Source organism: Bos taurus, chromosome 13 (genome assembly GCF_002263795.3).
Source record: "Bos taurus isolate L1 Dominette 01449 registration number 42190680 breed Hereford chromosome 13, ARS-UCD2.0, whole genome shotgun sequence".
Lineage (NCBI taxonomy): Eukaryota > Metazoa > Chordata > Mammalia > Artiodactyla > Bovidae > Bos > Bos taurus.
Window position 1 is genome coordinate 18,750,978 of NC_037340.1, and position 15,913 is coordinate 18,766,890.

The 15,913-nt window shown below is 37.9% G+C and overlaps 1 protein-coding gene across 19 annotated transcripts in view; it reads left to right on the forward strand.

Moving 5' to 3' along the window:
- Nucleotides 1-15,913, forward strand: part of PARD3 (par-3 family cell polarity regulator) — a 597,553-nt gene that overhangs the window by 265,203 nt on the left and 316,437 nt on the right. For 16 of the 19 annotated variants that reach the window (XM_059892900.1, XM_010811174.3, XM_010811183.4 and 13 more), the window contains exon 5: nt 14,645-14,776. The exons of the other annotated variants lie outside the window; for them this stretch is intronic. In XM_059892900.1, the coding sequence (XP_059748883.1) occupies nt 14,645-14,776 (132 nt within the window). The remainder of the gene's footprint in view (nt 1-14,644; nt 14,777-15,913) is intronic. 19 annotated transcript variants of the gene reach the window in all.

A 15,913-nucleotide genomic window follows, 5' to 3' on the forward strand; every position in this document is an offset into this window, starting at 1 on the left:
CCTTGCCGGCTCAGTCATTCATTCATTTGTTCATTCATTGTAAAACGTACTCCATATTTAGCTCTTTTTTGCTTCCTTCTGCTCTTCTTGAACCTTTGGCTTCTTAGTCTGCTTCTTCTCATTTTTCTTTCTAGTGTAGAAGACCAGACATATTGGTAAATTTGAAAATACTAGTCCATTTTAGCAGGAGGCTATTAAAAAAAGTTGTTCATGCCATCTAGTTACAATAACCATCTAAAACCGCAAAGGATGGGCTAAGAAGTTTTTTAAAACCATGTTTTCTCTGTGTATAGCTGTCCTTAATTTTCTGCTAGATTGTTGTTAAGTTGCTAAGTTGTGTCAGACTCTTTGTGACTCCATGAACTGCAGCACACCAGGCTTCCCTGTCCTTCACTATCTCCTGGAATTTGCTCAAACTCATGTCCATTGAGTCAGTGATGCCATCTAACCATCTCATCCTCTGTCATCTCCTTCTCCTCTTGCCCTCAATCTTTTCCATCTTCAGGGTCTTTTCCAATGAGTCTGCTCTTTGCATCAGGTGGCCACAATATTGGAGCTTCAGCATCAGTCCTTCTAATGAATATTCAGGGTTGATTTCCTTTAGGATTCACTGGCTTTATCTTCTTGCTATCCAAGGGACTCTTAAGAGACTTATTCAGCACCACAGTTCAAAAGCATCAATTCTTCATTGCTTAGCCTTCTTTATGATATAGCTCTCACATCCATACACGACTAGTGGAAAAACCATAGCTTTGACTATGTGGACCTTTTCTGGCAAAGTGATCTTTCTCTTTTTTAATATACTGTCTCAGTTTGTCATAGCTTTTCTTCCAAGGAGCAAACGTTTTTTATTATTATTTTATTATTATTATTATTTTTTATAGTACTTTTTCCTTTACATTACTTTATTTTTAATTTTTTTAAAATTTAAATTTATTTATTTTAATTGGAGGCTAATTACTTTACAATATTGTATTGGTTTTGCCATACATCATCATGAATCTGCCACGGGTGTACACGTGCTCCCCATCCTGAACCCCCCCTCCCACCTCCCTCCCTGTACCATCCCTCTGGGTCATCCCAGTGCACCAGCCCAAAGCATCCTGTATCCTGCATCGAACCTGGACTGGCGATTCATTTCTTATATGATATTATACATGTTTCAATGCCATTCTCCCAAATCATTCCACCCTCTCCCTCTCCCACAGAGTCCAAAAGACTGTTCTATACATCAGTGTCTCTTTTGCTGTCTCGCATACAGGGTTATCATTACCATCGTTCTAAATTCCATATATATGCGTGAGTATACTGTATTGGTGTTTTTCTTTCTGGCTTACTTCACTCTGTATAATAGGCTCCAGTTTCATCCACCTCATTAGAACTGATTCAAATGTATTCTTTTTAATGGCTGACTAATACTCCATTGTGTATATGTACCACAGCTTTCTTATCCATTCACCTGCTGATGAACAGTTAGGTTGCTTCCATGTACTGGCTACTATAAACAGTGCTGCAATGAACATTGGGGTACACGTGTCTGTTTCAATTCTGGTTTCCTCGATGTGTATGCCCAGCAGTGGGATTGCTGGGTCATAAGGCAGTTCTATTTCCAGTTTTTTAAGGAATCTCCACACTGTTCTCCATAGTGGCTGTACTAGTTTGCATTCCCACCAACAGTGTAAGAGGGTTCCCTTTTCTCCACACCCTCTCTAGCATGTATTGCTTGTAGACTTCTGGATCGCAGCCATTCTGACTGGCGTGAAATGGTACCTCATAGTGGTTTTGATTTGCATTTCTCTGATAATGAGTGATGTTGAGCATCTTTTCATGTGTTTGTTAGCCATCTGTATGTCTTCTTTGGAGAAATGTCTATTTAGTTCTTTGGTCCATTTTTTGATTGGGTCTTTTATTTTTCTGGAATTGAGCTGCAGTAGTTGCTTGTATATTTTTGAGATTAGTTGTCCGTCTGTTGCTTCATTTGCTATTATTTTCTCCCATTCTGAAGGCTGTCTTTTCACCTTGCTTATAGTTTCCTTTGTTGTGCAGAAGCTATTTTTCACAGAGCTAGAACAAATAATTTCACAATTTGTATGGAAATACAAAAAACCTCGAATAGCCAAAGCGATCTTGAGAAAGAAGAACGGAACTGGAGGAATCAACCTGCCTGACTTCAGGCTCTGCTACAAAGCCACAGTCATCAAGACAGTATGGTACTGGCACAAAGACAGAAATATAGATCAATGGAACAAAATAGAAAGCCCAGAGATAAATCCACGCACCTATAGACACCTTATCTTTGACAAAGGAGGCAAGAATATACAACGGAGAAAAGACAATCTCTTTAACAAGTGGTGCTGGGAAAACTGGTCAACCACTTGTAAAAGAATGAAACTAGAACACTTTCTAACACCATACACAAAAATAAACTCAAAATAGATTAAAGATCTAAACGTAAGACCAGAAACAATAAAACTCCTAGAGGAGAACATAGGCAAAACACTCTCCGACATAAATCACAAGCAGGATCCTCTATGACCCACCTCCCAGAATATTGGAAATAAAAGCAAAAATAAACAAATGGGACCTAATTAAAATTAAAAGTGTTTTTTAATTTTATGGCTATAGTCACTGTCTGCAGTGATTTTGGAGCCCAAGAAAATAAAATATGTCACTGTTTCCACTTTTCCCCTATCTGATTAGCTTTGAGGGAAATCCAGCAGAGACCCAGGTCTATCACTAACCTGGTACAACATTTGTACTTTCTGCAAAAGGCCACTAAAACTATAAATATCACCTTTTTATTTTGCATATTAAAAGATCTTAATTTGAATGCACTGCATTTTTGTGCTTTCAGTACCTAATGAACCTACTCATTTCTGCAATAGGCTAACCTCAAGTGCCAAGCTCTACTAGTCTGAGTTTTTAATAACTCAGATTCATCTTCTACTTCTGTGCCATGTTTAGGAATGTAATCTTCCTTCAGATGCTTTAAATAGTATAATTTGTGTTCATAGTTATGAAATCCTAAGGTGCTACTGAGAAAATGGTTAAGCCTGGATGTGATATTTTTAGAGCTCACAAAGCATTCCAAGAATATAAATCCAAAGCAATGTCAGGATTCTTGTTTAGCACCCTCAAAGTTACACATCCTACAGATGGAAATGAAGATCATAAACCCGTTTTCTTGAGGGAGGAGACCAGGAACTCATTAACTTACATTGAAGAAAAATTCAGGTATTCTTTGGACATATAAAAGTATTTTGGCCTCATTCCGTCTCTCTAAGTGGTTTCTATTTTTAATATTTAATACTTTAGTTCTAAACCTACCAATTCGGGTCATGAAGTCATGGCCTGTCACTAAAGAGCAGAGCCTTGGTGGGCTGCTGGGACTGGTTCCCTGGCGTTTGCCCTCCTGCTCTATTTTACTAATGACTTGCATGTGCTCTAGGGGCCATCATGTGGGCTCCTGTGGGAAGATGTATTCCAGTCAGCATTTCTTACAGAGTGGGGGTAGAAGTGGTTTCCATCTGTGCCATCTCCAAGTGTACTGTTTTTGAAGTTTTGGTGTTTTTGTGTAGTGATAAGCCAAGTTGATCTGAGTACTTGCAGGGTGTATTATGTGCTGTATCTCATCTGTTCACTCTCTGAAGTCTAAGTATTGTTGCAATTCATTGACCAAGAGGTAGAGTCTGAACTCACCTTAGAGTTAAACCAACTGCTAAACAATAAAGTTATTAACTTGGATTATCCAGTTTCCTATTCTGTGCTTTTGATTTTCCTGCCCACTTTCCTACACGCTTACAGACTTTACATATTGCCCCAATGTTCATTTAGTTGTATATTTTAAACTGTAAAATATTTCATAACAACCTCACTTCTGTTGCCTCTAAAATTTTCTGGTAGGCAATTAAAATAGAAATATAAGAATAATCAGCATTTGTTATTAAAAAACTGGCATAATTTTTAAAACCTTACCAAGTCTATATTATATCTTAGCATCTTAGTCTTGAGTAAAAATACACTAGCTTCATTAGTGTCACTAATCCTCTTGGTGAGTACCACTGAGCTGTACAGTTAAATATAGTTAAAATAGTATGTTTTATATTATGTGACTTTTATCACAGTGGTGGTGGTGGTTTAGTTGCTATGTCATGTCGGACTCTTGTGACCCCATGGACTGTAGCCTGCCAGGCTCCTCTGTCCATGGGATTCTCCAGGTAAGAATACCAGAGTGGGTTGCCATTTCCTTCTCCAGGGGATCTTCTCGACCCAGGAATCAAACCCAGGTCTCCTGAACTGCAGACAGATTCTTTACCAACTGAGCTACGAGGGAAGCCCTTTATAATTAATAAACTTTATTACTTATTGTTGATTAGTGCTGACAGTTCTTATATTCCTATTAATTGCTTAAGAGAAAGTTTTAGAGGAGGATAAAAATGATGTTCTATATTTTTCAAAAATATATCTGTGGAGATGCTTTACCCAAGGAAACAATTTCACAATTAAGGGGAAAGCTTTACCAGAACTAAATTGTATTAATAGATGGTCCCTGAGAACTTTTCACAAAAATGACTCAGTTGTTCTGCTAATCCACTCAGCCCATTGAACTTATATAAACAGAAAAATGTAAGAAGGAGCTGCAGATATTTACATTGTCACATCAATTGTATGTGGTGTCTATTTTAGTAAGTTCTTTGGATATACATTGCTTTAAAATTAAGGTAAAATATTTTCAGATTTTAGCACCCTCTTTTACTATCATATATGCTTTAAAATCAAGGTGAAATATTTAGATAGGTAAACCTAAGAGATTCACATTGCACATTTAGGTGATATTAACACAGCAGATATTTTGGATTCAGAGGGCCACTCTAAGTGTTTTTCTCTCTCTCCCTCACCTCCTTGCATCTGTTCCCTTTCTCCCTCGCAGTTTGCTCCTGATGCAAAATGCGATTGTTACTTGCAATTTTAGTTTGAGATATGAACATTTGGAGTTATGTGTTTTTGAAAGAAAATGAAATGTAGATGGGTATTTTGTACCTTCAAAATAAGAAACAAATAGCACTTTCTAATATGTTTGAAAATTGTTTCAGATTCAAATTTGTTTTGCAGAGTCAAACAAGTGTTGCTTGTCATCTTTATTGTATTAATTGTTTGGAAAATGAGCTAGGCTCCGCAGTGTGCTCTGACTCACAGCATTTGCATCCTGTTTTTTTCTTATACAGTTGCTCTTGGTGGAGGGAAGACTGTCAGAAGTGGTCAGCCCGACCTTACTGACTGTGGGCTGCACGTGGCTGTTGGCCAGCTAGGTGACCGTGTTGATTTTATATGAAATACAGTGAAAGAAACGAAATGGGAGCCGCTGCAACTGCTGCTTCCCTGTGAGCTCTTTTCCTTTGTTGCTCAGAATCCAGATGGAGACAGCATCTTTGAAACTTGAGAAAATATGACATTTTCCTCTGCCTCTACCTTCTCCTCACTCCTGATACATATTGTCATAGGATAAAGGAGCTAATCCTAGCTGTATCAGACAAGAGGTCATTGTATTTAAAACAGTTGTAAAGCAAGCATTTTATTGCTCATGATTATTCCCAAGACTATGTAGTATTTATGAATGAACCAACCGTCTCTAAGATAAATATATTTTGTGATTCAAGAACTTGGGTGGTACTTTCCCATGGGAGAGGGTCATTGTGTAAGAATGGCTGGATGTCAGAATTATGTCATTACTCAGGTAAACCACAATTCCTGCGTAGATTGAGAGGGAGAGCCTGGAAATGTCATCATGTAGAACCGGGCACTGAAGTGGGGAGGTAGAACCTTGGGAGCTGGTTAAGCATCTTAATCTTCGTACAGTATTTGTCAGAACTTCCCCGAATCCCTGTTTCTTCTTTTAGACAGTGAGAGGTTCAGTTGGATATTCCCTACCCTTTACCTTCCAGCGTTTAAAACTCTGTTTCTGAAGTTTTTCATGGCATTCAAACTGCTGAGGTGGGTTAGGAACAGCTGGGGACATTGGTTCGAAGAAGGAGCCTGACTGAGACTGAGTTTCACTGATTTTGCTTTTCTTGGATTTCCTGATCTGCTCCACAAGCAAATCCGGCCGCTTCAGAGAACCCTGTGCTCCGATGCTCACCTCTGGAAGCGTTATGGCGAACATAAGTAGATGTACCTCCATGAGAGGTTTGAACACCCCCTTTAAGGTCAGATCCTTTATGTGCATAGCCTGATACACGTCTGTGTTCCAGGGGTTGTTTTTCTTACCTGATATCAAGACTATTACCAAGCTCAGTTGTAAGTTATGAGATAAAACTACAGCATCAAGCTTCTGGTTTTGCAAATATACCACCCTGAAAGATTTGCTGTGTGATGGGAAACTTAATTGCAAAATTACTTTTAATTCTCACATGTGTTCTTCCATATTGAAGAGTTCCAATGTGATTTTTTTTTTTTTTTTGGGCGTATTTAACATTCCTCAGTGTCCCACTGATATAAATATAATTTTACAACCTATAAACTATTGTGCATATATCATAAAGGCTAGAAAAGATATGAGTTATACTTCAGAATTTAAGGCCAGAATGAGTTTTGAGAACTGTTTATAGTACTTTTAACATTTCAAGGAAAAAAAAAGAAAAACTGATGAAATTTGATGTGCCTGCTAGGAGATATTACTTTATACCTTAATTTAAAAATTGGCTTGAATCAATTAATATCTTCAATTTTTTTTTATAACTCCTGTTCAATACTTAAACTTCAGTTTATCAGGAAAATTAAAATAGTTAACAATAAAATAGTTGTGAAATTTGAGCTGAAGACATGCTAATACAGTTTTGGCATTCAAAATCTTTGGATTTTGACTCTTTAAGTTTAAAATTTTAAACAAGTTACAGTGTAAAGTGCAATTAGTGTCTCTTGTTGCAAATTCTACCACATATTAGTAGACTATATCATTTATAAATAGATATATAGTCTACTACTAGACAATTTTGTTTTGACAAAAATAGCATGAATTTTGAATTTCCTTTTTGTCTTGTCATAGTTCTGCTCAGAAGTAGGAACAGATTTTAAACACATATCCTTTTCTTTGTCTCCTCTACCCCTCTTATTAATAATGGTTAAGACTGTGAAAGATGGCAATTATCAAAATGGAAAGGAAGAAAAAAAAATGGAAAGGAAGATGTATACGTATATGTACCAGTATTTATGCTCATTTAGAGATGGGAATTACTGCTAATATGGAAATGATTGCTTGACCTACCAAAGTTTCAAACAATGCTTTTCAGTTCATTCCACTTGAAAATAGATGTGTCCCTAATACGTGTGTGTGCTAAAAGTCACTTCAGTCATGTCCAGTTCTTTGCAACTCTATGGACTGTAGCCTGCCAGGCTCCTCTGTCCATGGGATTCTCCAAGCAAGAATACTGGAATGGTTTGCCATTCCCTTCTCCAGGGGATCTTCCTGAACCACGGTTTGAACTTGTATCTCCTGTGTCTCCTGCATTGGCAGACAGATTCTTTACCGTTGAGCCACCTGGGAAGCCCTCAAAAAGTGCCTTAATAGGCATGCAGATGGTTTAAACTGATAGGGGCTGCCACACTGTCTGACTGCAGTTACAAGTTGGTTGTTGAACCTATGTTTGTGTGTGTGTGTGCGTCACTTTATTTATCCTCACCCTCTCTCTCCTCCTGACCAACCCCCTCTACTCTTCTTTATATCTGTGAAGTGGTATGAAGGTCAGAACAGTACATTGACAGCAATCCTATTTACAGACCATTTTATGGTTATCTTTAAACTTTAGCTTTGGCGTTGCTTCCAAGGTCATGGTCTGGTGCAGCCATCAAGAGGCACAAAAGATAAACTCTGACCCAGAGGGGACTGGGTCTGCCACATTGACTTGACAATATGACTATTGAAGATTTTAGCAAGCTTGATGCAGTTAAAAAAATGGTCTAAGCTATAACTACTCATTTCACTTCAGCCTCATAATCTGAGGTTAGACATCCTGAAAAGAATTTCCTTTGTTTTCCGTCTGTTTTTTCTTGGAGAGACGATAAAGTGGAAAATTGAATTCTCTTGGACCACAATTGCAGAGTTGAAAAATATTGTAAATTAAAATCTTAAAACCACACAGGAATATTCAAACCCATAGGATTCATAGAGGGTGTAAAAGTGAAATCTATATGCGTTGGGTGTTTAGTGTTTCAAAACATGGCACAATTCCTAATGATTTTTTAAAAGACGTTTGGAATTTTTGTTTTGAGATAAAGTGGAAATAGAATTGAGTTTCCTGTGCTAACTTAGAAATATCCATGACTTCTATAATGCTCATGAAATTTTCCTTTATTTCTGCAGTAGGGATGTAGGTCTGCCAGGAAATCTGACCATCAGCTAAATAGCTGTTTCTGAGAGATAAAGCCTCGAAGCTGCAGCTTATTATGCCAGGAATAAGCCTCAGTCCCAAGGCATTGGGTGGGTTCTGTGTGATTTCTTTTTATTGAATTGTAATTGGCTCAGGAAGAGGGGAGAGAGAACAGCTACTTAGCTTACCCTGGAAGAGATTTACTCCATACCCAGGGTACTGCTACCAGGGAGCAGCAAATTAATATGCATTTCTCAGCCTGGGTGGCTTTTTGACACCTGATGATGTGGCAGTACATTTAGATGATAAGGAAAATCCCTGATCACAGCAGGAACATCTGGGTTTTTCTGGCAAGAGCGCAAGTTTCCTACCTTGTGTAGAAGCTTAAATGGCTGTTTGGTCCAGTGTCTTCTAATTTAAAAGAAGAGTAATTCCTTATGGTATTTTTCTTATATAATCTTTTAGATATAAAGTTGTGGCTTTAATAATTTTTTGCTGTTTGCAAATTTAGTACTTATTAGGGCTTTCTATTGGTCTGTTGGTCTATTTCTACTAATATATTGGTCATACTGCTAGATTTTTATAAGTCTCAAGAAAAAGATTTCATGTTTTGCTTTAAGTTTACCAATATGCAGAATTGAGACATTAACTTGATCATAGAATAAAATAGATTTAAAAGCCCATTCTTCAATTTATTATAAATTCAGTGTGAAACTATCACTGACTAACATTTTGGTTGGTTTATTTTTTTCTTTAGGTTATGGTATATAAGTTTTGCAAATACGTTCAAAAAATATTTTTGACTTTTATGTAGTTAGCTATAGTTTGGTCCATGGAAAATGTGGTCTTGCAAAGACGTAGTTAAGAGTACCGTAATTTTAAAATCATTTACACTGGAAAAAATATTTTCAAATTGAAAATAGAGCACACGGTATACATTTCATTTGAAAATGGTGACTGTCCACGCACATATTGTAGAAAATACAAGTAGAAACACATAGTGTGCTATTAGGTTTAAGCATGTGCTTACATCACTGAATACGAATCACAGCTTAATAGAATTGTAAAGTGTTTGTACTTGATCCAGACTTCAGGCAGGATTTTGAGGAAGAACGTTGCTGAAATGCCAGTAGCATGAGATGGTGCAGTCAACAAAATAACAGATACTGTGGGGTAACAACTGGTAACACATTTTAGAAATTCTTCACTTACCTGGTGATGACTAAGGTGACTGACTGTAACTGGACTTTTCGTAAACACATTAATATATGAGTTTATTACTGGCTTTACCATATCAATATTGAATTAGGAAAACTTTTTTTATGAGGGATATAATATTTTATTTTTCTTACCATTTAAATGCTCAAAGTTGATTCTACTGATAGATCTTTTGATTTTTTTTTAAGCCCTTATCTGCCTTAATATGATTACTTTATGGTAGCCTGCTGCATGAATTATGTGTCATAATTGACATAAATGGAGAAATGCCACACTACTTTTTAGATGCAATTGGAAATAATCATATTTTCCGCAGACATTGTATACTGTAGTACTGTAGGTGTGACATAAAATTGAAATAGGCATCTAACAGTAGCATGCTGCAGTCCATGGGGTCGCAAAGTGTCGAACACGACTTAGTGGCTGATGACAGCAATACGTCTTTTAGTATAAATTTAAAAGTACAGTCTTTGTATTTCAGTGAAAGTGCATTTCCACTAAATTTTGTCATGATACCTTTATTAAAGTATCCCATTTCAATTTGATTTTTATTTAAAACATTTTTTCATTTTTATTTCTTGAGTTTCTGTTTTTCAAGATTATTTTATTAGTTTCTTATTATGATTATTTGCCGAGCTGTGGCATGTGGGATCCTAGTTCCCCTACCAGAGATAGAATCTGCGCCTCCTGCCATGGAAGCATGGAGCCCTAACCACTGGGCTTCCAGGGAAGTCCCTCAATTTGATTTTTAAAACAACTGATAGAAATGTTCCTTTAAAATTATGGGATTCTGAAACCTCATGAAAATAGAGAACATAATAAGTATTCCAGAAAAAGCCATCCACGTAGGTGTAGGCCACTGAGCTAAGTGCTAGGGTTTAAAGGTGACTGGTGATCTTCTGCCCAGGTGTCACTGTGATCATGAAAATAGCCATTTTAAAAATTAACTGAATTATAAGTTAGAATTATAATTAGAACTAAAATTGGAATATAGTGATAACAAGATGCATGACATTATTAGTTCTGGTGAGAATCAGGGAATGCCTCTTACAGAAAGTAGCTTGGGGACTGGGTGTTGAAGAGTGGTGAGTGTTTTTACAGAAGCAGCATTACTGGGAGTCTAGACTCAGGAAGATCCTGATGGAGATGGGAGGCCTGTGGCACTGAAGGTCCCCAGCTCGGCCTCGTGTTTGTTCTAGGTGTGACGTGACCTAGAGGGCATTGTAGAAGAATCCTCTGTGGCAGGTTGTTGGAGAGGATGAGGATTGACCAAGCCTCCAATTTGAGGGCTGCTGATTGTTCAGATGAGAGGCACATTGATTCTGTACGAGGGTGATTGCCCAAATCTAAGATCTTGGCCATGAACTCTGGATTCACAAGACCTAGCAACTGTGGGGATTAGGCAGGATGGAAAGATGTGAAACAGGTGATTCTGTTTTTCAGAAGGGTGCCAGAATTGATATAGGAGTTGGGTTTCATTTTGATCTACTGATTTTGAGATATCTTTGGGACATCCTGTTGGTAATTTAGATCATGAATTCAGAAAAAATATTTAGTGTTGGTGACCTGTGTGTAGATACTTTCATGGGTTAGGTTTTAAATGGCTTCCCAGGTGGCGCCAGTGGTAAAGAACATACCTGCCAATACAGGAGACTTAAGGACCATCCCTGGGTGGAGAAGATCCCCTGGAGGAGGGTGTGGTAACCCACTCCAATCATCTTGCCTGGAGAATCCCATGGACAGGGGAGCCTGGCGGGCTGAGGTCCATGGGTTTGCAAAGAATCAAGATACAACTGAAGTGACTTAGCATGTGTGCAGATTTTGAAACTGTACAACTGTACACTCTTGGGCTTGTTCAGAGAGACGGTGGTGAGTGGTCCATAGTAAGAGCCCACAGGGGCCATTTAAAAGATGAGGAATCTCCATCATTATGGAGATTCAAGAGGAATCAAAAGCACCAGCAGCTTCTTGGATTCTAGACATCAACAAGAGTGTTTTGTAGCATCTTGTCTCATCATTTTAAAGATAGATTTTCCCCTTTGCAAGTGGTATTTCATCATGTCACATACACCGTGTTCATTGTCAACTTTTCACCTAACGGTTTTAGCATCCATTAATTATCTTTGCCTGAATGAATGATTTCATTAGGAGTTGAAAATGGTGATTTTTCTAATTCTATTAATTATTCGATTATTACGTGCATTCAATTCAGGTCAGTTCAGTTCATTCGCTCAGTCGTGTCTGGTTCTTTGCGACCCCATGAATTGCAGCACGCCAGGCCTCCCTGTCCATCACCAACCCCTGGAGTTCACTCAGACTCACGTCCATCGAGTTGGTGATACCATCCAGCCATCTCATCCTCTGTCGTCCCCTTTTCCTCCTGCCCCCAATCCCTCCCAGCATCACAGTCTTCCAATGAGTCAACTCTTCGCATGAGGTGGCCAAAGTACTGGAGTTTCAGCTTTAGCATCATTCCTTCCAAAGAACACCCAGGGCTGATCTCCTTTAGAATGGACTGGTTGGATCTCCTTGCAGTCCAAGGGACTCTCAAGAGTCTTCTCCAACACCACAGTTCAAAAGCATCAATTCTTTGGTGCTCAGCTTTCTTCACAGTTCATCTCTCACATCCATACATGACCACTGGAAAAACCATAGCCTTGACTAAATGGACCTTTGTTGGCAAAGTAATGTCTCTGCTTTTCAATATGCTATCTAGGTTGGTCATAACTTTTCTTCCAAGGAGTAAGCATCTTTTAATTTCATGGCTGCAGTCACCATCTGCAGTGATTTTGGAGCCCAAAAAGATAAAGTCTGCCACTGTTTCCACTGTTTCCCCATCTATTTCCCATGAAGTGATGGGACCGGATGCCATAATCTTCATTTTCTGAATGTTGAGCTTTAAGCCAACTTTTCCCTCTCCTCTTTCACTTTCATCAAGAGGTTTTTTAGTTCCTCTTCACTTTCTGCCGTAAGGGTGGTGTCATCTGTATATCTGAGGTTATCGATATTTCTCCTGGCAATCTTGATTCCAGCTTGTGCTTCTTCCAACCCAGCGTTTCTCATCATGTACTCTGCATATAAGTTACTATGTTTTCTGAAAGGACAAGTTTTCCTCCTTGACTATTGGTTACTTTGAAATACCATTCCTACAGAAAAAGTAGGATGTATTTTTTTAATGCTCTCTGTTTGATTGTTCATTTTCAAAGTAGAGAGTTGGTATAATAATACTTTCTAATGGTGGCAAATGAATAGCAAAACCAGGTCCCTAGTCAATGTTAGGAGCACAAGATCCTTGATGTAAAACTTGTGCTTCTGTTTCTCCACCCTTCCATCTTTCCTGTCTTCATGGATCTTTTAGTTTCTGTCATTAATAAGTTTATCTGCCTTTTATGACTTATTTGAATGTCTGGTCAGTAAGTTTAGGGACTACCATGTGAAGCATAGATTTGCTTTGTTCTGAAGTTATTATGGTCAAGGAAGGGCTCTTAATATTTTGAGACACAGTGAACTTTAGTTGCTTCATTTGCTTGATTCCTTTCTTTAGACTTTGTCTGTGTCTTCTGCTTTACCCTTTCCACGTTCTTATAAGCAAGGTCCGCACTTCATCGTGGGTGTGGAGCAGCAGCCTAATCTCACCAGCATTTTCCTTGTACTTGTGGTTGTGCCTCATCACAACTTTGACCCACAGTAACCAGAAGGATACAGAGTTTTTCTAGTAAAAAGTAGTTGCCGCTAATGGTAAATTCTACTATTGTGTTTTTAATGTTTACTTTCTGTAGTTTGGTTTTAAAAAGTTAAAAAGTTTCACGCTACAGTTTATACTGTAGCTATTTCACGCTACAGTTTATACTGTAATTATAATTATAGATTAAATTGTTTTTCAAAAGTCACAATATTGGCCTAGGTTCAGGATGACCAGTTCATTTTTAAGTTTTATCCTCTGATGGAACAGAAAACAGTATCCTGGTTTATTCCAAGGTCTATACAATCAATCCTATTATGTTACACTTTTTGTTTCTATGTGTGTGTTTGTTGCTAATGTGGTTTAAGTAATGAAGAATAAGAATCAATCATGTGTATGAAGATTTTTACAGCCAGACTACCCTCAACAAAGTTTTTAAGGAAAATATTTGGGTATTTAATGTGGGGCACTGATGTAAGTTAGCTGAAGTGAGGCTAACATTTTAAATTTGTTCTTTTAGAAGATACTTAGATTTAGCTATTGAACTGAAATGCTCAATTTTCCTACCTTATCCTAGCCTTCTCATATCTTTTCAGAACATTGAGATTAAGCCAAAGCTCTAAAGCCAAAGCAAGTTGTTATAAATTATTATTTGAAAGAAATACCTTGGCTGCTCTGGGGTATATTAAATAAATATTTATCAATCAAAGACATCTCATCTCAAGTATGTTGGGGTGAACAAATAATGTGTCTGCGATTCATGGGGTCGCAAAGAGTCAGACACGACTGAGCGACTGATCTGATCTGATCTGATTATGTACCACGTGTTGGGATAGGCTAATTTTTTTCTTCTCTCACTATTTGAATTAATGTTTACAACTAGCTTGTGAAGGAGGTAACTGAAGAGCCCAGATCTTACCCAAATTCCTGAAACTATGAGGATCTAAATAAAGAGCAAATTCATTCATCTTCTGTTCTAAATGTTTTTGGTAAATTATAGAAAACATCTTACAACATTATTCTAAGATTGGAAAGAAGAAGAAAAGAGAAATGCCATGATTGAGTGATGATGAAAGTCTAGTATAGAAGTATTTCCCTGCAGAGGTTGACCCCAGAGGAGGGCAGAGTGTGTTGTTCTGTCTACTGTGCTCCTACCTGTGTGGCCACAGCCATCAGACTCCCTTTCTCAGGCAGGTGACTGCATTTCTGAGGTCTAACCTGGAGGAAATGACCTATATCAGCTCTTTGATATCGACTAGGGGAAACCATTTTAAATATGTAGAATCATTTTTTTTTTCTGCTACTTTAGAAAAACCAGGTGCATCATTAATTTGCAAAGTCTGGTTTTTTACAAGACACCTTTTTGTTTCTTTTTGAATAGAAAGATGAAAACTACAGAAGCCTCCCACGGGACACTAGTAATTGGTCTAACCAATTTCAGAGAGACAATGCTCGCTCATCTCTAAGTGCCAGTCACCCAATGGTGGACAAGTGGCTGGAGAAGCAAGAACAGGTAACATAAACGCATCCTTCTACATGTGTCGGTGATATAACTTCCTGGCCCACCCCCTAGGCATTTCCCTCCATCACAGTGATGCTTGGAGATAAGTGGTTCTGCCCAACTGTAGTTAAATACCAGGCTCTGTATCTGAGTGTGTCTAACGTAAATGTAGACTGTTTTGATGGTGGTCCCTGATCAAAGATTTCTCCTAAGCAGTTGCTGTAGATTCTCAAAAATTACCACCATAGAGCTTTTTAGGTTGTGAGGCACAGATATTTGGTATGAATAATGCAGTTTATAAGTAGACTTTCAAGGCCACCCATGGGGGACTTCCCTGGCAGTCCAGGGGTTAAGACTTCACCTTCCAATGCAGGGGCTGCAGGTTTGACCCCTGGTTGGGGAGCTGAGATCCCACATGCCTCACAGCCGAAAAACCAAAACATAAAAAAACAGAAGTAATATTGTAACAAATTTAATAAAAACTTTAAAAATGGTCTATATAAAAAAGGGGGACTTAAAAAAAATCACCCATGGGTTCCCCTCTCTATTGAGAGGCAATAAAGTCGAAAGATCTGAAGGGATGAAATAAAAATTTCTGTTACCCCTGACTTCACTTAATGGGAGAAATAGACATTCTATTATTGTTTCAGCAATTGTCAGGTTAAGACCAGGACCTGTTGTAGGCATCTGTGTTTTCGCAGTTGCTTAGTTCACTCTGCAGGGTAGCCACCTCCAATTCACAAAATCAAAAATTGGTCACCACTCAGCATACATAATGGCTTCCTATCTTAGGAAGGGGACTGTTTGCCGTTTGTATGAAAACTAAGAGGTTTTCTGCTAAGTTTTGATGTATAAAAAAATTCTTGCAGTGTCATTTAAAAAAAAGTGTTAATTGCTTATTGTTAGTCACAGTGTTTTCTCTGTAGTTTTAATAGTATTGATATTAAAAATCTGTGTATTTGGTTCCCGCATCACTTATTTTCTTTAAAAAGTTCATATGGATCACAAACTAGGTGAGTACTCAGTGACAGAATGCTTTGTTGTGTATTTGTTTCAGTAATTTCTAAAATTATTGATAATGTGGTTGCCTAGATACTGGAATAAGCTGTTTTTCAATTTAGATTAATGATATCAGTGGAAGGAAACCCT